This window comes from Globicephala melas, chromosome 3, assembly GCF_963455315.2.
Source record: "Globicephala melas chromosome 3, mGloMel1.2, whole genome shotgun sequence".
In the NCBI taxonomy this organism is placed as follows: domain Eukaryota; kingdom Metazoa; phylum Chordata; class Mammalia; order Artiodactyla; family Delphinidae; genus Globicephala; species Globicephala melas.
This window is the reverse complement of record NC_083316.1, coordinates 5,268,391-5,291,023: the sequence shown is the minus strand read 5'-3', so window position 1 is coordinate 5,291,023 and position 22,633 is coordinate 5,268,391. Positions and strand designations below refer to the sequence as shown.

The 22,633-nt window shown below is 51.8% G+C and overlaps 1 protein-coding gene across 2 annotated transcripts in view; it reads right to left on the bottom strand.

Moving 5' to 3' along the window:
- Window positions 1-13,974, bottom strand: part of TENT4A (terminal nucleotidyltransferase 4A) — a 44,943-nt gene extending 30,969 nt beyond the window's left edge. For both annotated transcript variants that reach the window (XM_030856613.2, XM_060295645.1), the window contains exon 1: window positions 13,234-13,974. In XM_030856613.2, coding sequence (XP_030712473.2) covers window positions 13,234-13,946 — 713 coding nt within the window. In that variant the 5' untranslated portion in view covers window positions 13,947-13,974. The remainder of the gene's footprint in view (window positions 1-13,233) is intronic.
- Between the last annotated feature and the right edge of the window lie 8,659 nt (window positions 13,975-22,633).

The window sequence follows — 22,633 nt, the reverse complement described above, 5'->3', positions numbered from 1 at the left end:
CTGTCTTTATGGCTACTTTAAATCGTATGGTCAGGGACGGCCTCCCAAAGAGCTGATACTGGAGCCAAGACAGAAGGGCAAGAGGCAGCCAGATGTGCAAAGATCAGGGGACGAACCTGAAGGCCCTGAGAGGAAGTCAGCAGGGCCTAGAGGACAGGGGTAGCCTGAGTCTGACACACCAGCAGCGAGGGTCTTCTGTTCCCCGGGCTGACTTCAGAGCACACGACACCAGGCTTCTGAGGACCCCGAGGCCATGAAAGGACCGGGCCAGATGAGCTGGGCCCTAAGAGGCTGAACTAATTCAGAGAACAGACTTCAGGCCCCCAAAAAGGTGGCCCACGGACTCGCCCCAAGACTCGACTCTCCACATGGGGGCCGATGGGTCCCAGAAGGTCGGCCAAAGACACAGCAGCCCCTCAAACCTGCAGCCTGACCTGAGAGGGAAAGTTCTAGGGGATGTCGGAGGGCTCAGAACACCCTCAGGTCGCATCAGCAGAGATGGCAACCCATGAACATGGCACAGCAAACAAAGAGGAAGAGAAAGGGGCCCAGGACATCATGAGAACAAGGACCCCAGTGTGGGAGCAGACGCCAGCCAGGATCAGGAAAACCCACTCCCACGCTTCGTTGCTACAGAAAACCTCAGTGAGAACGTGGTCGTAAACACAGGGTGAAAAGGGGGCAAGGAGCTGCAGGAGAGGACAGCGAAGCCACTGTGCCAACACCTGAGAAGGGCCCGTTTAAGGAAGACGGACAGAGAGGAAAAGAGAGTCAAGCCGTCCACGTGGAAAAGGTGGAAGATGAAACCAGGGCCGCGCCGAAGGCCCGACAGGGGACCAGCCCCTGAGGTCAAGGCAGAGCCCGGCCTGCGGGTGGAAGGGCAGTTGCGGTCCAGGAAGGGCTGATGCAGGGCCAACGCTGCGGAAAGGACCAGGTGAGCACAAGAGGAAGGCGCGGCCAGGCGGGCATCCAGAAGAAACCACCTCCCTGAAGCAGGATCAGTCCCGCCCCAGATCTCTGACAACATTCGCAGCCAGAGACATCGGGGAGCATGCCAAGGTCGTGAAGCGGGGACCCTGTTCTCCAGGCACCCAGCAGGCTTTGGGGAACGCGGAGCACATGAGCTCTCCTGTACAAACTCGACTCCCAGCACGCAGCACAGACGGAACGCAGCAGGGCCGCATGGACCCGTGGAGCGGGCTGAGGGCTACCAGGCCGGGCCGGTCAGAGTGGAGTGAAGGGCTGTACACAGAGCCCATCCCGCAGGGGGGCCAGGCAGTACGGCCCTTGGAGCCCTGCCGAAGATGTCTATCAGAACGTGGAAAGCTGCCGGCGTCCCGGTGAGAGCCTGGCACACAGCATGAAGTCTACGCAAAGACAGAACCCAGACTAATCGACTGCAAACTGTAGTGTTCAGGGCCAAGGCAGGATGGCAGGATCCGCTACGAAACCCTGCGGGACCCTCAGCTGCTCTGGGCTTCAGTCTCCTCATGTGAAACATGAGGATGCTGATGGTGCCCCCTCACGTGGCACTGTCAGGAGGATTTAATGAATACAGACAAAGTATTTAGAATGGGGTCTAGCACTCAGTAAGAGCTCAACAAATGGTAGTGATCATAATTGCAGAACAAAATACAAATGCCTAACTCATGGTGGCAGACAAACAACATAATGCAAATCAGGAGCTGGGCGGCTACATAAAGCGTTGTCTTAGTCTGCTTGGGCTGCTGCAAAGGGATACCACAGACTGGGCGCCTGAAACAACAGACATTTACGTCTCACAGTTCTGGAAGCTGGAAGTTCAAGATCCAGGTGCCAGCAAGGCCGGGTTATGCGGAGGGCCCTCTTCCTGGCTCGCAGACTGCCGACTTCTCAATGTGCCCTCACATGGTGGAGAGAGAACGAGTGAACTCTCTGGTCTTTCTCATAAGGGCACTAATCCCATGATGAGGCCCCACCCATGACCTCACCTAAACCCATCACCTCCCAAAGGCCGCACCTCCTAATGCCACCACATTGTGGCTTCAACCTACGATCTGAGTGGAGACAACTCAGTCCATAGCAAGGGCTAACATCGCTAACCTACATAGCAGCAGACAAACTGAAGTGATTTCATTAAAACTTTAACTTTTCTTTGCACTTAGCCACATAAGGTTTTTAATCTTCTTTATATTCTTAGTCTCAGCAACATCTCTTAGAAACTATTATTTCTTTTTGAAGTTGAACATTACTTTCGATTTCAAGCAAAATTAATAATTTAGTAAATTGTATTTAAGGAGAACATAAATTGTAATAGAAGTATTTCTGTTGATCAATGCATGTGTCCGTCCATACAGGGCTTAGAGAGATGCCTACAATGGCAGTCACCTAATGGGTCCATGGTTATTTCTGGGTGGTGGGGTTGAGTGATTTTTAAAGCTTTCTGCTTTTTACCGAAAAATACACACAAATCTGTTTTATAAAAACAATATCATTATTTAAAAATCAGCATAAAGCACAGTCCAAATCAGTCTCTCATTTTAAAGCAACGAGCAAACAGAACCATAGAGGCACGGTGTCACGCAGAGCCGTGCTGTCACCGGTTCATAAAGGAGCCACTGGAGAGCCGCAGGGTGATAGACCAGGGCCTGCTGCTGGCTCTGCAGGAAGCTACTCAGATTCCTCTTGGGTCCATCTGCGGGGTGCCCGAGAGATGTACAGGGATGGGGCGGAGCTTCATGATGTCGTGTGCTACCCCTCCTGAGAAGCCAGTAGTCATTTCTCTTGACCTAGAGACTGGAACTCAACATAAGCAAGTGTTTTCTTCCTATTGTTATTCCTCTTTGGACAATCCCCTCTTTGCTCCGAGGGTCCAGCAGTTAAGAAGACGGGCTGTGGCATCAGACTGCCTGTGCTCCCGTGCCAGCTCTGCACCTATGGGCAGTGTGAGCCTCACACCCTCTCCCACACCACCCCCTGCTACACAGTAAGGAGACAAGAGCCCCTCCCTCTCCTGGGAGGGGCGAGGGCTCAGTAGGGCCAGCGACGATTAACACCATGACAAGTACTGAGGACCATTCACCTGATGGGAGCAGAGGAAAAGGTGAAGCATCCAGCTGCTACGGAAGGCTCCGGAACACTGAGCCGTCTTCCCAGCCCAGCTTTTTACTTACTTCCTAGGGGCTTACTCTGATCCCAAGAGGCCCTTTTTACTCTTACCAATTTTGCAAGCTTCCCTTCATTCCAGGCCTTAGCCTATGACAATTCTCACAGGTCCCCATTCTTTGGAATTTGGTCTCAGTTCTATACTCTTATTTCTATCCATCATACTGTACTTAGGTTTTGTTCATCTGTCTCTTGTGAGGCAGTCTTCGAGAGAGGCACCGACTCTTTAGACAGATTCCTCACCCACGTTTTTACAGGAGATAATTTCTAACAACACTTCAGAATTTCTTTGCATTTCACAAGCCTCTTTTCTATTTCAGTCATTTCAGAGTTATACTTCAATTTTTTGATCCGTTTGCTTACGTTTAGAAAAGACGCCAGTAACCAAAATCCTCCTTACTGCGTGGCGCTAAGCCCCCTGCGCCCCTGCCAGTTCACCAAGTTCCTGCTTCTGGCTCTTTTCTCTGGGGGCACCAACCCCTTCCTGGGAGGCACCAGTGAACACAGGGGCTTTCTTGTCAAGCAGGCCTGCGCTGAGGCGCCCGTTCTTTTACCTTCTAGTAGCACCCTGGGCGAGATGCTTCTTCATCTACCAAGACTTAAAACGAGTTACTGTCCGGGGGAATTGGGAGAAAGCAGGATCTGCAGCGAAGGCAGCGCCTGACACCAAGGAGGAAGTCGGCAAACGCTCGTCAGTCCTGTTTCTCGGCCTTTCCACTGTCTTCCAGAAAAACACAAGCCAACGATTCATCGGATGCTTCGTTTTTCATAAAGTGTAACTTCTAAGAATAACCCAGATGGCAGGAGCCCTGCTGCCTCCACCACGACTGCCCCCAGGCAGCTTCGGACGTCTGGGGGAAGCAGGAACTCCTTGTACTACAGCACCAGGATGGGCTTCTGGTCCCCCAGCGCTCCCCCACCCATCTCCCGCATCTCTGTCATTGGTCACCTGACTGGCAAAGTCCTTATGGGAGGACCTAGGCCCCCTCCCCCAGTCTGCTCTCTCTAGGAAGGCAGAAAAGCAAATGGCCCTCAGCAGACACACGAAAGCCAGGTCTGCAGAGCAAGCTGCTAGTTTCCATTCCCGCGTCTTGGGGGCGGCTCCTTCGTTTCAGGAACTTCGTTTAAGCTCTTCACTTAAGAACTGTTTGCAGCTCCCCAATGTCAGAGCTAGACTGACATTTCCACATGCAGCACCTTTGGCCAGATCACATTAGCCTGTCTAGGCTTTGCTTTCCTGTCTCCAAAGCAAGAGAAAAACTACCCGTTTCATGGGCCTGCTCTGAGAACTCAGGGAGGAACCTCGTGCAGAGGGCCGACCCCATGCTGGAGTCCCTGTGCTCTGCTGCTGCTGCCCAAGGACACTGCCCGGTGGGAAGAGGCTGGATTATGTCATTAGCCCGTGTGCACAGGTGCAGAGAACCACCACCTGCCTGCTGGACCAGACACCCCGAGCCGTAGGAAGCCATCTTATACTTCATGTGTTACTGAAACAGCAGCCCTCTGAGAAGGATTTACACTAGAAACGCAGAAACAATTTCTGGAGCTTTGCAGTGGCGACTCGCTGAGTAGCGCAGCTTTCGCTGCTGTTGGAGTTTGACTGAGTCAAGTAAGGAATCTAAAGTTACTGCAGTTCGGTGCTGTCCAAACATAAGACCATTTAAATTTCAACTAAAATTAAAAACAATTAAACTCCAGTTCCTCAGTCCCATCAGTCACATTTCAAGTGCTCAGTGGTCACACGTGGCCAGCGACTACTATACTGGGCAGCACAGAACTAGAGCCCCCCCCCATCCTCACAGAATGTTCCACAGATGGTGCTGTTCTAGTTCTGACCTTCCCAGGCCCTCACTTTTGCTTCCTGCACTATACACAGAACATGTGCTAAAAGCTGCAAAGAGCTCAGAGAAATAGGATAACATCCACTCCTTCCACTCTGCAGAGAACAAGACCAAAATCCCAAACAACTCTAAGCAAGTTACACAGGGCAGCACACACATACCTGATAAATACATCAGGAAAACCCTGAAAGCTCTGGGAAGACAAGATTCTTACTTAAAAATCTAGAGGACACACGACTCAGGCATTGTTTAAATTTTTAAAAATAGAAAAGTTTGCCTTGGCTCAAAAGGAGAAAGCATTTCCACGCATCAGGTGGGTCTGTCTCCAGCTGTGCCCGCTGCCTGCCCTGAAGACACCAACTGCAAGTCTTCAGCAGTCTCTCCAAGAGAAAAGTTTTGGCCTGAGAGGGAAAGTTCTCCGTATCCGGTTGGCAACAAGAAGTTTGGTTTCCATTTCTTTAGAGAAGAGAGGAGAAAAGGAAAGGAGCAGCCCTCCTAATTCCCCCACGTGACCACTCACACAGCGAGCCCACGTCTCCTTTCTCTAATAAGCCCTGCAAGGGCAATGGGGCAGGCCCTGCTCCACGGGTGGGACGCTGAGGCTCAGAAGTGAGAACCCTCGATGAAGACAGCCATGTCCAGACCCAGGAGCCAGGCTACCCGAGATGCAGGCTAGCCGGCAAGCTCAAGGCCTCGCACATGCTTCCCGATGCTAAAGGGATGGAAGAAAAACAAACGCACAAGTAGTTCGATTTTTCATTTCCCTTTAACTACTAGCATTCTAGCCATTCCTTCAGATTCCCAGGATTCCAGAAACGTTAAGATCACCTGAAATCTCTTTCAAACATGAAAAGATATAAACTACCTACATCCACGTGTTATCACTCAGGAAATTAACTCTGATCTCAAACCACAGAGAGCTTAAATGATTGTTCGGAGGCAGCTGATTTGGGAACTAAAAAAGAGCACAAACCCACAATAAAGAGGCACGGTGCTGATCATCAAAGCCACTCCCCACCAGGGGGAACCTCAGAGCCCTCAGTCAAGTCCACCCTGTCGGTGCAGAGAGGGACAAACTTCAGAGCCGAGCCTCGCTGGCCAGGGCGGGGCCCAGCCTCCGTCCCCTCCCACCAGCAAAGGGAACACAGGCCTTGGAAGCCCAGGCCACGTGCGTGCGAACAGGTGACAGGATGCTCACCAGGTACCAAGTTTTCTAACTTTTCATGTCAGGTATTAATTTTATAGTAAGAAAAAGACCAGTTGGAACTAAATGGAGATGCCTTTCTAACGGAAAATAGAATTTTTGTTGAATGTTTTGTTTTTACATTCTGTCACAAGGCATAAAACTGATTTAACCGCACTCTTCAGGAAGGCAGGCAGATACACTGCAAGAGATTTCACTTCATTCTGCATTTAAATAACTTCAGAGTTGGCAATCAAGTCTGCAGAAATTCTAAGACAAACAGCAAAAGTTATTTTTAGCATTTGGTTTATTTAAACTCTGCAGACTGGCCGCACCTCACTTGCCCCTCTAAGCTGCCAGCGTCCTTCTCTCTTCCTTTCCTTCTTTCATTCACTCACTCACCAGACACTTACTCAGCAGCGGCTTGGTGCATGCTTGGCACTGGGAATGCAGGCTAGGCCGCAGCCCATCCTCCCCCGAAGAGACCCAGCAGAGCAGGGGTCAGTTTTTAAGAGTAGTGGTGACTCCACAGAAAGGGACAGAGCTCTGAGGCGGGGCTTCTGGGCAGGACACCACTCCCATTAACCTGCGCTGCAGGGTCTTCTGCAAAGCAAGGATGGACTGTGGGGATCCATGTACTGACTACGGAGGCGACTTGGGTGAGTCACCGACCTTCCTCCCCCAGCACAGGAACGGCACCTTTCCTAAGCTGACCAGTGCAGGATACCTCACAAACGGGACTTTTCAATCACTGTAATTTCCATATGTTCATCCCCATGGCTTTCACATAACCTCTTCTCAGATGACATATTTTAAGAAGAGTCCACGTGAGAAAGGCACAGAAAGGCACTCGCAGCTATGATCACTCTGGCTGTCCCTGAGTTCAGGGGTGACAACCAGGCCAGAGGACAGACAATCTGCAAGAGTCATCGTGATGGGCTGGAGTCCAGTCAGAGGAGAGAAGTGCTGGAAAAGAAAAACACAACCTGTGTTCCCACAGCATAGAAGTCTACGTATGAGAGAACACCTGCACGCGCAGCAGGCAGCCCCCAGAAGATTCTGTACCCTGACCCCCGGCACCTGCGGCCGTGATGAAATTGTCACTGCTCCTGTGATTATGCTGTATGACTACGTGCCCTAAACACAGACAGTCACTTGGGTGGACCTGACCCAACTCCATGAGTCCTTAATGCAGAAGGCTCCCTTCAGCTGGCAGCGCCATCTAGAGATTCAAAGCCCTGTGGTGGGTTTGAAGATGGAAGGGCCTCGAGCCAAAGGATGCAGGTGGCTTAAAGGAGCTGAGAGAGGCCCCAGCGGGCATCCAGCAAGAAATCAGGGGCCTCAGTCCTGTAACTGCAAGGAATGGAATCATGCCAATGACAGGAGTGAGCTCACAGGAGGACCCTGAGCCCCGGCAGAGAACACAGTGGGCAGCCCCGAGACTTCAGCCAGCGGGGTGCCTGCGCAGAGAACCCAGCCCCCAGCGCCAGCCTCTGACCCACAGAACCTGTGAGACATCAATGAGTGCTGCTGTAAAGCCACTGAGCCTGTGGACATTTGTTACACAGCAGCAGCAAACCAGTGCAGCGTGGAAATCCTAGCATAAGACATTTCCTTTTTAGTGCAAATCCCAAGTCACTGGGGAGAGGCACCTGTGAGCACCTCACTGGGAGGCTCGTTCATACTGGGGGCAGATGTCTGGGGCACCTGTCTCGACTACGGAGACCACCCACCTGCCCTTCCTCGGGTGCCACACCCACTCAGCACCCTTCTGAGAGGAGAAATCCCTGACAAGCTGACCAGAGTCTTCTAGGCAGGCCTCTGCACAGCTGTGCTGGCCAGTGGCAATTTCCAGGTGACGCCGTGGCTTATGACAACCTCCTATGACTCCAGTGAGAGATTCAGTCACCCCTCCCCGGTGACCCTGCCTTCTGGCTGTACCATCAAAATCAAGTTTCTAAATCTGAACATCACAGGTTTTTGTTTGTTTACTACAACCCTCTTCTACTTCACAACCCAAAACCCAAATCTTAAACCATAATGACCTAACCGTGGCGCACAAATCCTTATTTTCCAAGGATGACTGTTATCTCTCCTTCTATTTACATGAATCCATTTAAAATGGGGGCCAAAATTTCATATTAAACAGCAACCAAAAGAAGGTCTGAGACTTTACTTTGAAAAACAGATCTTAAATTCTGAAAAACTTGTTTACTTTAAAACACTTAAAAATACGTTTAGGAGCAATCAAGTCACAACCACGTGTCACACCTAAGAGGCCACAATGGCACTGCCTTGGCACTGCTTTTCCAACCAGAGCTCACAGCAGCAGGACGTCCGCTTTATCCCACCCTGACCTCCACAGCAGGAGCAGTCGGGAGGCCATTCTTCACAAGATCATTCGAGAGCCCACTTTTCAGAGGACTCCTCATATCCTGACCCTCCACTTCCAGAGCTCCGTCCCGCCCCTCCCCCTCCCCCTCCTGGGCAGCCCCGTCTCAGAGCGTCAGCTGTGCTAGCTTTGCCCATCCTCCTTTACCAGCACCAAGGCATCACTTTCCCCGACTGTCACAGCCACCATCTTGTGCTGGATTTTCAATTTCACTTTGCAGAGAGACTGGTCATGGCGCGAGGGGCAGGGACAAGGATGCAACTTTCACACAGGGAGGAGCGTCCGAGCAGGAGCTAATTTCATGAACGGTCAGTGCAGCAGCAAACTCGTGCCCAGCGCGTCACCCTCGGGCCCTCCAAGGATTAAACACTCAGAAAACAAGGCCCACGTGTGCCACCATCTCACAATAACCATTCCTGTGCATCCCCGGATGTCTGCAGGAAGACATGAGAATGAGACAAAGGCAACAAGAGTGGTGACAGCCATGGTCCATGGCGGGTCCTGCTGGCCCTTCACCTGTGCCCTCCCACTGGTCCCCTAAGGACGAGCCGTGGGAGACCATTCGTTGGACTGTAGGTAGTGCCACGTCAGGCTGGAGGCACAGAGGGAGAGAGGAGGGATCCTGAATCTTCTCCAGGCACTGACTCGGGAGAAAGAGGAAAAGAGAACATGTGTGGAGTTAGAAAGAACCCAGGCCGGGGCCCAGCAGGGCACGCTGGCCTCTCCCCAAAACAACATCTGTCGGCTTCTCACAAACTTCAGGCTAAGTGAATTTTCTCTGAAGTAACAGAAGATGTTAAAAAAATGAAATACTGTCAAGGGACCTGCAGGGAGGGTGCTGCGTGTGACTCTGCACACTGCGGGCAGGCCTCAGAGGACAAACGCTGAACCTAAGCCAGGGCAGGGCCCGGACTGCAGGCATCCGCCAGGGCGCTGGGTTCTCTCCCATTCCAGGATCTCCTTCCTGGGGGTCTGCAGGCACCAGGAAGGATGCGGCAGAGTACCTGAGGTCCACGCTCCCACTCTCACTTATGCAGGACTTCTCTTTACCTTTGATCTGGGAAGGTTTCTGAAGCTGTTGAGACTGACCCAGGCAAAGTCACAAAGTACTGCTGGGTCAGGAGACAAGGGCCAGAGAGAGTGGCGGCAGCCAGAGGCCGGGACACATGCTCAGGGTCAGTCTCAAGACTGAGAGCTCAACCAAAGAAACTGACTAAGAACTAGAACCAGCGGCAGCTCCAAAACAAGAATTTGACCTTCTCCACTCTGAAGGTTCTCGCACTAATTCCTGTGCACTTTCACCTGCTTTTTCATCTTAGGATGCAAACAGGTTGGCCACCTTACAAGGCGGCTGCCAGGCAAAGTTCCCAAGGGCAGAAACCCCCCCAAGAAAGAAGGGATGGTGCCAGCTGCTACATGGGCTACCAGGCAAAGGCCCAGTGGGGTTCAGCTGACGCTACTCACACCCCCCCACCACCAGCAACTGCTTACCCTTTCTTGAGGACTGCAGACACTGTCTTTCCAGAAATGCTGTCCTGAGACTAGATGGGCTGAGCAACATCTCATCAACAAGATTTTTTTCTGCTGGCTGGCCTAGGCGATCTCTTATCCTCAGTTCTTTCCCTGTCTAAGCCACAAGTGAGGGACCTTCTGGTGGCCTTCCTCATCACTCTGGGTAGGCTGGAAGCCTAAAGAAAGTTCCAGACACAGCTATCTCTTGATACCAAAAAGTCAGTTGGAGAAGCCCAGCAGGCCCATGGCAATGTCTTTTCACGAAGGACGACGCCTCCCTCCGGGGCACTCTTCCTCCGCTCCGCCCTTCTAGATGGGCAGTCCGCTAGGATTCAGAGCAGCGAACCAAGCGTAGGGTATTCACCCTTCCAGGCAAGTGACAGGCAATCCTAGTAGACTCCTCCTCTAGGCAGGGATGGTAGAGAGTGGACAGGCCCAGGGCCACCCATAGAGGCGGGCAAGAAGGGCAGCCAACACAGCCCGCCTATTTAGGTGGGCCAAAACACAGAACTCCTGGCCGCTTCGGAGCCCACTCTTCAGCCCTACATGACTTGGAGCCGACTTCTAACAGGCTGATGGGGGTGGAGGCGGGGGACCCTGACAGAGAGGGAGTGGAGACCCCAGGCAGGGCCCAGAGGGGCAGCACCCGGGAAGCAGGCCAGGTATCAGGCTTTGCCTCTAACCTAAGGGGGGCGAGGGAGGTGCCCGGGGATGGGACCTGACCCAAGCTGCTGCCAGAGGAGAAAAGCCCACTGGCCGTGCCGGGAACGGTCCAAGGGGGGCAAGAAGGCGTGATGACCACCTCGGGGTTCATGAGCAACCTCACTAGAGACGACGACAGGCCACGTGACAGTGAGGAGGACAGGCAGAGAGAGACTTGACAGGCAGGGCTCATGGGCCCTAGGTGCGGGCAACCCGGACTCAGGTTTCCAAGTCAGGGTCCTGAGGCTGTGTCTCCCATGCCGACCCCATCCCCAGATCCCAGGGCAGCACCTGGCAGGTAGTAGGCTCATTTATTAAGGAAAGCGACAGCAACCTATGTACTGAGGCATACTAGAAACTATGGGTGAGGAAACAGCTTCCAGAGCCTGAGGAGTTTGCACAGGGGTATCACACTGGCACTGCTGGCAGCTCATGAGAGGAAGAAGTGGGACTCCAGACGGTCTGGGCCCAAAAATGCTCTACGAGCAAAGACCACACGCCTTCTGTTTTCCAAGTGCTAAGACACAGAGTCAATTCCAGTTACAAGACAGGCTGGAAACCTACAGGTCCCCCAAAGAACTCTTACGTTTAACGCCATACATCAAGAAACTGTGTCCGGGACTTCCCTGGTGGCACAGTGGTTAAGAATCCGCCTGCCAATGCAGGGGACGTGGGTTCGAGCCCTGGTCGGGGAAGCTCCCACATGCTGCGGAGCAACTAAGCCCGTGTGCCACCAACTACTGAGCCTGCGCTCTAGAGCCCGCAAGCCACAACTACTGAGCCAGAGTGCTGCAACTACTGAAGCCCACGTGCCTAGAGCCCGTGCTCCACAACAAGAGGAGCCACTGCAATGAGAAGCCCGCGCACCACAACGAAGAGTAGCCCCCGCTCGCCACAACTAGAGAAAGCCCACGTGTAGCAATGAAGACCCAATGCAGCCCAAAAAATAAATAAATGAAAGAAAGAAAAGAAGAAAGGAAGAAACTGTGTCCCCACCACCTCTTCTTAGAAAGTTCTACAAGTAAGAACTGTAGAAAGAGAGGGAAGAGGAGTCTGGGCTCCTCCCTGGGGCTGAGTGCATGCTCAATGCTTCAAGGAATTTAAGAAAGCAATGCTTCCAACCCACACCAGGTGAAACGAGTTGCAGAACGCAGCTATTACTGTGTATCATACACTCTCTAAAGTAGTATCAACTTAAGTGTTTTACAACACACTTCAAAGCAGAATAAACACAACTATGAAAAGAAGAAGTTACTTGAAGAGATAATTTTAATACCAAGCAATTGAGGAATTTCTAAGCCTCTAATGTTTTCCAACCCTAACACCCAGGAAAATCATTAGATGCCCTTTAAGTCAGCATGAGATTGTACAAGGAGAGTTTATGATTTAAGTCCTGAAATACCAACATAAAACCTACATACAGATATCTTGTTTCCAGTGCTCAGTAAAGCACAGGAAGGTAAGAGGGCTGGGTAAGTAGCACTCACACCTGAGCAGCGTCACCTGGGACTGCACGCACGCGCTCACACACACACACACACACACACACACCCCTCTTTTTCACCAGTCCTTGCGTCTGTAATTGCACAAACACACACACACACACACACACACACGCACACACGCACACACACACACACACACACACACACCCTCTTTTTCACCAGTCCTTGCGTCTGTAATTGCGGAACTTCTAATCCCCTTTAGGCTGTTGTGGAAATACGTAAAGCAGAAGTGACGCTTTCCAGAGAATAAGTATTTGCTACAAACGTTTTTTTACTTTCTTTGAATGATACTAACTTGTTTAAAAAAATGCAGATGATGCTATTTGTCACTTTCGGCACAAAATTAAACCGTAACATTGAAACCCCCTCCCGAAAATGTAATTTTTAAATTCGCTGTTGGTTAAATTGTATCGTTACAAAAAACCTAATCCTCTTTCAAATGTATTTCCGCGGAGAAACAAAGTTAACATTTAACCAATGTTTACCTTCCACTTAATTCAAATTCCTGGCAATACTATAATTCTCTGCAAGGTAACAAACTCCACACCTATCTGCACCCCACTTTGACAAAAGGTCCCTAACCTGTCGGGGTGGGGTGGGAGGAGATGGAGAGAAAGTTAGGCGACCTCCTTTCCAGTTTCGCCAGGGAGAAAAGGAAAACATCTGCACAAATCGGACTCAACGGTCCCTCTCCTACACTGTTAGTGCAAGAATCCGGACATTTCACTCGTTTGTTAAGAGGAGTTTAAAATGGAAATAACAACCTCCCAGGGAGTCGGACGTTGGCCTCCAACATCCACCCTCGGGAGCCCGGATGGGGACCTCCGAGCTCCCGCGGTGCTGCCCGGGGAGCCGCGCGGCAGGGTGGCGCGCCCGGCCGGGCCGGGATCCCCACGGGCGGGCGCCGCCCCCCCCCCCCGCCCCCGGTCCCCGCGCCGCGCCGCGCGCACTCACCCCTGGATACCCGGGCTGTACGCGCGGCTCTTCCACGGCGTGCCGGGCCGCGGCGCCTGGGGCCCGGGGCCGCCTCCTCCGCTCAGCGCGGCCGCGCGGCTGCCGGACAGCAGGTAGTTGAGGCCGTACGTGCTGGCCTTGTTCTCGCGTTTCCGGCGGCCCGGGTGGAACTGGTGCTGCGGCGGGGAGCCGGCGGGCGCGGGGCCGCGCGGCCCGGGGTGCCCGTTGGCCGCGCCGGGGCCGGTCGAAGGACCGTCGGCGAAGTGGAAGAAGGCGCCGCCGCGGCCTCCTCCCGCCCGGCCGAGCGAGGCGCTGCTGGAGGACGACGAGGAGCAGCCGGGGCTCTCCGTGCCCGACTCGGCGTTGGACGAGGACGACGACGACGACGACAGAGACGGCGACTTGTGCAGGCGCCGGGCGCCCTCAGCCGCGGGCCCGAGCGCCGTCAGCAGTGCGGGGGGCAGCGCGGCGGGGCCAGGCGCGGGCGGCGGGGGCGACGCGGCGGGCAGCGCGAGCCCCGCCAGGCCGCCGCCGCCCAGCCCGGCCGTCCCCGCCGCGGCTGCCGTGTCCAGTGCCGGCGAGTTGAGGCAGAAGTAGGACGCGAAGCCCGAGCCGCCGCGGCCCACGCCCTGCGAGGTCTCCCAGATCTGCATCCACAGGGCATTGGCTGGCCCCTTCTGCTCGGGCTGGATCCAGGCCACGCGCGGATCCATCCACGCGCCGCCCCGCGGGCCCGCGCGCCCGTCCGCCCCGGCCCCGCCCCCGCCGCGCCCCGAGCCCCGGCCGCGCCGCGCACGGACGGACGGACGGGCCGCGCGCGGCCGGGCGGACGGACGGGCGGGCGGGCCTGCGCCGCGGCTCAGGCCGGCTCGCGGGCGGCGGCTCCCGTCGGGGTCCCGGCTCGCGGCGACCTGGAGGGGCCCGGGCAGGCCGCGGCGGGCTGCTCAGGCCTGTCGGGCTCCCTTCACGCGGCGCGGGGCGGGCGCGGGAGCCGCGGCGGCGGCGTTCCACTCGGGCCGGCGGGAGAGGCCATCGGAGGGGGCGGGCGGCAGGGCCGAGGGGGCGGGCCCAGGCGCCGCGCAGCCCGGGACCCGCGGGAGGGCCGCCGCCGTGCGCCCGGCCCTCGGTCACGCTTGCGCCGCTTGCTCCGCGTTCCTGCAGCGGCGGCGGCGGCGGCGAAAAGACACTCTCAGCGGCGACAGGGCGCGGGGGAAGGAGGGGGCGCCGCCGCCTCCGCTCCAATGAGGGGCGGGGAGGGAGCGGGGCGGGGGCTGGCGGGGAGGAAGCGCGGCCGCCCTTGCCGGGACCGGAACGCCAGTGCGCACGCGCTGCCGATTTCAAATCCTCACTAGACACCGCCGCCTTGGTTACCGCGCCTGCGTACTGGGGTTCTCCTCGGCGAGGGCCGGGGGGGCGCGGGGGGCACCGCGACGGAAGGATACGCGACAGGGAGGGGCTGGAGTGGGGCGGCGACGGCGGCGGTTTCGTGGGCCTTTCTAGACCAAACTGGGCTGCGGTGGGGCACGGAGAAGCCGCGAGGCGGCGCGCAGTCCTCGGCCCGGCAGCGGCCGACAGCCCCACCTCCCTCCGCCGCGCAAGGCTGAGGCGTGGAGACATGCGCGCTGGCCTTGGGGTACCGGCAGCCGCCTAGCCGCGCCGCGCGTGCGCAGGGACGGGAGGCCGGCGCTGCCGGTGGACGTTCTGCACCCCCGTGCGGGGTCCTCGCCCTCCGCTGGCCGACCTTCCAGACCTGCGTAGGGAACTGACAGCCCCCACTGCGGTCCCGTCGCTGCTCCAGGGAAAGGACAGAGATGCGCGAAGCCCCCTCCCGTCCATCAGGGTCCTGCGTGCCGCCGGTCACGCTGCGGTCCCTCGTGTCGGCGCCCTCACAAGTGCTCGCCGGCGTCCTCCCGGAGGAGCAGGTCTTACACCCTGCGCCCGGCCGGCACTGGCCCCTGAGCGGCTGCCAGGAGCGGGGCCCAGGGGTGCCCTGGCAGAGCCCTAATCTGCCTGTTTCCTCACAGGCTTTTTTAGTTTCATTTAAAAATGACTTTCTATGCAGAAACGGGTGTTAAAACTTTCAGTTTAGCTCACTGGAGCGATTTCCCGAGGCAAGCTTGGCAGTGCTGCCCATCAGAGAAACAGCCCGTGTACGTGGGTGTCGGACGCGTGGCCTTGGCTGTTCGAGCTGGCACGGGTTCGCAGGATGCATTGGAGAATTGCCCAGCTGTCTGCTCTTTGAGTTCCCCATGTCCAGAGGATGCTCTGAGCCGGGTCTGACAATAGTATTGTTTGGAATACAAAGCTAACCACGCAGTCTGTGAGATCCAAAGCAAGCCTGCCTTTGCCATGGCAGCCCAGACTGCCTGCCGGACCCCGCGGACCGCGGCCCCCCCCCGCCCCCGCGCGTCCTGGTCTGAGTCCGGGGAATGCGTTCCCGGGCCAGGCGACTTCACGGCACCGAGCCAGGGACCTGAGGCTCTGTGCCTCACTCCCACAGCGCCTGGGCGCCATTCCTGTTAAATATGTGGGAACGAGGCGAATTTCAAATGGTCTGTTCCTCGTCTGTGTCAGAGGTGAGTCGACGTTACCAAGTGCTTGACGCCTCAAACCTTGTACCGACATGAAAAGTCCGTGTGTTGCATACTAAGGTTTTTTGCCAGATGATAAAAGTGGCTCTTTGAGTTCAGACGTTTTTCAGTACCTGTATATTGTACATGTGGAAATTATGATCAAGTATTAGAACATGTCCAGTTAAATAAACTACAGAAAATCGCACACAAGCAAGTTAGGCGCCATTCTGGAACTCCTTGCTTCCAGTGCCTCAGGCCAAAACCCCTGGAGTCATCCAGCCTCCTCTGTCTCCATAACCAATACGCCCTCTTGGCTTCACCTTCGGAAACAGCCAAAGCCCTACAGCTACCCTCAGTCCACCCTACCCCCTACCTACACCCCCCTTCAAGCCACCAATATTTTTAGCCTATTTTAAACAGTGCCTTCTAGCTGGTTTCCCCTATTCCATTCTTAGCCCTTTGGCATTGTCTCCCTACAGCCACTTGAGTGGTCCTTTAAAAAACGAATGTGGACTTAAAAAATAATAATAATAAGATCATGCCACTTTTCTGCTCAAAACCCTCTGGTGGCTTTCTTTCTCACTCAACCTTACTGTGATCTACAAGTCCCTGCATTGTCTGGTGCCCTATCCTAGCCTGATCAAGTCACAAGCCAGTGGGCACACTCCTACCTCAGGGCCTTTGCACTTGCTGTTACATCTGCCTGGGATGCTCTTCCCCGAGATGTCCCTCCCCACTCTCAGGTCTTAGTGAGGACTTCCAAGTGGCTCTGTTTAAACTACAAAGCTAGCCTTCAACACTCCCTGCTACCCTACCCTGCATTATTTTTCTTAGCATTTATCTCCGTTAGTTTCCTAGGGCCACATAACAAAATACCACAAACCAGATGGCTTAAAACAACAGAAATTTATTCCCTCACAATCCTGGAGGCTGAAAGTCTGAAATCAAGGTGTTGCCAGGGCCGTGCTTTCTCTGAGGGCTCTGTGGGAGAACCTTACTCTTAACTTCTGGTGTTGCCAGCAATTCTTGGTGTTCCTCGGCTGGTAGGTACATCACTCCAATCTCTGCCTCCATCGGTGCATGGAGTTTTCCCCGTGTGTGTGTCTCTTCTCTTCCTATAAAGATACCATTTACATTGGGTTGGGACTCACGCTGTTGACTTCATCTTAACTTGACTACATCTGCAAAGACCCTATTTCCAAATACAGTTACATTCTACTGGTACCCAGGGTTAGAGCTTGAACGTATCTCTTTTTTTTTTTGGTGGGGTGGGCGGACACAATTCAACCCGCTATACCATCTAATCTAAATTTTGTTTACCGTGTTTGTCGTCTGTGTCCCCTCACCCCATTGGAATATAAGCTCCACAAGGAGAAGAAGTTTTATCTGTCCTTTTCCCTGCTGGGTGCCAACTCAAGGACGGTGTCTGGCACATTACAGGTCCTCAGTGAACGCTGGTGGGGTGACCAATGTTCACCTAACCGACCCAATGGGAATGAAAGCAGGAAGTTGCCTTGCCGAGCTTCCAGGAACTAGTACACGGGTTGTCGTTGTTTACTTGTTTTCAACATTTCAACCTCCCCCCCATGACCTCCCACTCTGTCTTTGCCTCTAGCTAATCCCCCTTAGTTTGATTCATCAGCCACCAGTCAACTTCTTGTAATTATATCCAGATTTTGATATTTATGCATTTGATCAGAAATCTTTTATGTAAATTAGAAGCAGTATATTACTTTATGTAAATCAAGAAACAACACTGAGGGCAAAATGCAGTCTCTGAGACTCTGGGCAGGGGAGGTCTTTCTCTTTGCTTATCAATTTTCACAGTAAGCCCAACATTTACCCTTTTTGGCCAAAACCCACTCTTCTCTCGCTCTCCTGATATTAAAGGAGAGGTGATATTTGAGATTACATTATGGTTTTAGTGTTCTCACGAACAAATGGTTTCCAAAGTGTGTTTCATGGGCTTTCTGTACCAGAATCAGACATGCTGGTTAAAATGCAGGGATCTGGGGCTCATCCAATCTACTGAAACTTTCTAGAAGTGAAACCCAGGAATCAGTATTTTAAGTAAATTCCCTGAACAATTCTTAAGCACGGTAAAGCTTGAAAACCTCTGCCTAATCCAAGATTTCCAAACTCAATTGCTCACAGGAACTGACTAGGTAATATAAGTAACTGACAAAAAAATCAGTGTGTGTGTGTGTGTGTGTGTGTGTTAGCTACTGCTGAGTAACAAACCACCGCCAAACTCAGTAGCTTAAAATAAGTGTTTGGTATAGCTCACAAGTCTGTGGACCAGCTGAGTGGTTCTGCTGATCTGGGTCAGACACAGCTGAAATTGGCTTAAGGTGACTTAGGTGCTTCAGTCAGCTAGAGGGTACCCCAAAGGCTGGCTGACCTAGAGGGGCCACACGCACAGGGCTGGCAGTTGGCTGGGTAGCAGTTGGCACACCAGGGTTGACTGGCCCATGTGTCTCTCATTACCTCTCAGGCTGGCCCCAGCTCATTCTCAGGGTGGCTGAATAGGATTTCAAGAAAACAAACGGGCATGCACGAGGCCAGACTGGCATGCCTTCACTTCCTCCCAATTCTGTGAGCCCAAGCAGGTGACAAGGCCTTGGCAAGATTTAAGGGGTGGAAGAGTAGCCTTCACCCCTTGATAGAAGAGCTGAAGTCACATTTCAAGGGTCATGGGATGCTATGAAGGGAATAATTAGGGCCCCAGAGTGACATGAATGAGGAATGGTGGGAACGAGGGGCCCTGGAGAGCACCTGCCTGCCGTAAAGAACCACAGATGCTGCTCTCCAGCTGGCAGGAATACAGGACTCACCCAAGGTACCAGAGATGGCCTTTCTCACAGGAAACTGGAAATGCAGACGTGAGCCTGAAATGTCCTGTTTTGAAATGTCAACCTGTAGGCGAGTGCTGCTGGTTGCCCATTCAAGTCCTTTGGCCCTGCTGCCCCCCCTCTGTTGTAGCAGGCAGAGCCCCCTTTCTGCCCAGGTGTCAGCATGGCCAGGTAAACAGGAAGGGCCCACCTTCCTTGGATCAGAGGCTGAATCATGCCGCGTCTACGTCACTCCTGGGGGTCTCATTCTCCCTGCCAGCACCAATATAAGCACGACACATGACTCTGTCCTAGAGGACAGGACCTGTGGGAAAGGCTGCTGGACACTCCTGGGAAAGTCTTCAAGGTGAACATAAAAGAGACATCCAAGAGGAAACTCCCCTCTTCACCGCTGGACACAGTTATATAGGATGCCTGGCACTGCTGCAGCCACGCTGAGGCCAGTAAAGAGAGGGGACCAACGCTCTGGGGGCCGAGCAGAATGATGGAAAGAAGATGCCCTTGGTTGCCTCACTGAGCAACAGAATGAGCCACAGCACAGCCTCCCTCTGCAGACCCCTTGGCGTCCGAGGTGATGACCACCCTCACTAGTTGAGGCATTTTCTGGACGGGTCACACTTTGCTGCAGAAATCACCTTGATACAGCAATTTAATTCAGAAAATGCCACCATACAGTGAGAGCCAGACTCGAATAGTCAGTGGGTTACATGTAGCTTATGGGTAATCTCTGGTCCCTGGGAGGCAAATAATATGATGGAGAAAAAAGAGGTGAGAGAAAGCGAGAGAGCGATCCACCTGTGCTGTGCCCTAGTGATTCTGTGTTCGTGAGCAGAGGTTTCCTTCAAAGAGCTATATTCCTGCAAAGGTGAGTGCTGGACTTTTTGAAAGTTGCAAGCACTGAGGCCACTCGTTAAAGGAAATCTAGAAAATATATATATATATATATTCTATATATATAGATAGATATAATGGAATATATATATATATATATAATGGAATCACTTTGCTGTACAGCAGAAACTAACACAACATTGGAAGTCAACTATACTTCAATGTTTTTTTAAAAAAAGGAAATCTTGGAAGTGAGCATTTTGGTATAATAAATGACCTTCTTCTTATCATTAATTATGGAAATTTTCAGATTTATACAACAGTAGAGAGAATCTATATAATGAGCCCCTGTATACCCATTACCCAGATCCAGTAATTATCAACTTGTGGTCAACTGTGTTCACTCATATCCTCACGCACTTTCTTCCCTTCCAAATACGTTGAAGCAAATCCCAGCTAATATATCATTTCATCCATAATATTTCAGTAGGTATTTCTAAGTTATAAGCACACTTGCTTTAGAACAAAACTATGATATTGTCCCATCAAGGTAGTAATAATAATGTCTTGATATCATCAAACGTCTGATCCATAATATAATGAATATCTTTGATTATCTTACAAAAATTTTAATAGGTTGTTTTTTCCCCAAAGTTCTGTATATTGCAATGGTTGATTTGTGTCTTCCCAGGTTTTTAATCTATGATTTCTCCCTCATCTTTTTCTCTTTTCTCCTGCAAGGGTTGAGGGGGTTACCATCTGTTGTTGAAGAATTTGGTTCCTTTGTCCCACGGTCTGGATCTTGCAGTTATATCTCCCTGTGGTAACATCTAACGTGTTCCCTGTCATCTCTCTTTTCTGTAAATTGGTCTGTTGGATCTAGAATCTTGATCACATTCGGCTTTGGTCTTTTTTGGCAAGTGTGACAACGGCGGAGGTGGATCTGTGTCCCTCAAGTGCCTTTGATGAGCATCACCTAAGACCCTCCGTCCATTATTCCACCAGGGCGGGGTCACCACATTTCAACAGCACAGCCGTCCCAAGATGCCCCTTCCCACCTGAGACGCAGAAGGTGCCATGCAGATCGTCTGGTCTAACTCCTCACAACCCCGGATGAGGACTCTGAGGCTTTCCTGAAACCCAAACTTCTAATCTTCTGGCCCAATCGGGTCGACTGGAGTGGGGGGCTCAGCAGAGCAAGTCCTGGCAGTTAGACCCCATAAGAATTAACTTCAGTATGTCACGCAAATATGACATAACGGAATACGGAAGTATTCCTGTGGAAGGCATATGTAACAGAATTTGGGAAATGGTCTGTAGGGAATCTATAAACAGGGAGCCCCATAATCATGCTGTGACTCTCTCTTGTCCGAGGATGGACACCCTGACCCTGGTGGACACACATGGTCCTTCACCATGAGATTTGAGGGGGGCAGGGAGATTTTCAAAAGGCTACACCTAAAAAACCTAAGGTAAGATGAATATGTCAGCTTGGCTGTAGCAATTATTTTACTATGTACAGGTGTATCCAATCACCATGCTGTACACCTTAATATGCACAATTTTTCCTTAAAAGTAAAATAAAGAAAGAAATGAGGTTGAATTTTTAAAACTTTATACGTAAGTTCAAGCATATTGAAAAAAATTTGGTTTTGAGAAAACAGAAAATATACGTTTCAGAATGCTTCAAAATTAACACTAAATAAATGTATAATTGACAATATTAGAAGTGTGTGAGCATAAAAAGTGGTAAGCCTCAGTTTTCTGCAAAATCATTTTATGTGGAAAATCTAACTTCCTCACAATGTAAGATAAATGAAGTGTATTCCATGAATGTTGTTCTCCACCATTTTAATGTCTCTATGATAAATAATAAAAAATAGATCAGTGGTAAATATTTGGAGCCAATTTTTTTTAAAGGCTCCACCTAGACATGAAAGAAACCAGCTTCATTTTCCCTAGAACAACAGCTGACCTGCTCCTCTCCTTCCCTTGTCTTCAAACAAGCACCCTGGAAATTAAATCTCCCAGTGTGGTTTTTAAGTTGGTTTTTCCATCCATGTCTTAGTGTATTCATTGAGAATAGTTTCATCTAAATGGATAAAGACGATGTGGTACATATAGACAATGGAATACTACTCAGCCATAAAAAAGAACGAAATAATGTCATTTGCCAACAACACGGATGGACCTAGAGATTATCATACTAAGTGAAATAAGTCAGACAAAGAAAGACAAATATCATGTGATATCACTTTTATGTGGAACCTAAAATATGACGCAAGTGAACTTATCTGTGAAACAGAAACAAACTCACAGGCATAGAGAGCAGACTTGTGGTTGCCAATGGGCGGGGAGGGATGGATTGGGAGTTTGGGGTTAACAGCTGCAAACTATTACATATAGAATGGATGGACAACAAGGTCTTACTGTCTAGCACAGGGAACTATATTCAATATCCTGTGATAAACCATAATGGAAAAAAATATGAAAAAGAATGTGTGTGTATGTATATATAAATAAAACTGAGTCACTTTGCTGTACAGCAGAAATTAACACAACATTGTATATCAACTATACTTCAATAAAAAAAAATTTTTTTTAATTTTTTAAAGAATAGTTTCATTTAAAGCAGCAGAAAACTTCACTAACAGTGGCTGTATTTGTTTCCTGGGTCTGCCTGTAACAAATCACCACAAACATGGAGGTTTAAAACAAGTGTAATCCACTCCCTAATAGTTGAGGAGGCCAGAAGCCCAAAATCAAGGTGTCGGCAGGGCCGCGCTCCCTGCTTCCTCTAGTTCCTGTGGCTCGTGGTGTCCCGTGGCTTGTGGCTGCATTGTTTCCTTCTCTGCCTCTGTCTTTCCACGCAGCCCTCTTCCTGTGAGTCGCCCCGTGCTCTCTCCTCTTCTTATAAGGACACCAGTCACTGGATTCAGGGCCCACCCTAAATTCAGTATCATTTCATCTCAAGATCCTTAACTAATTACAACTGCAAAGACCCTATTTCCAAATGAGGTCATATTCTGAGAATCTAGGTGGACATTAATTTGGGGGTCGGGGAAAGATACTATTCAACCCACTGCAGGGTCTTACATGAAAACAAAGAGTTCTTTTTCTCCCATAACTAAGAGTCAGAAGAAA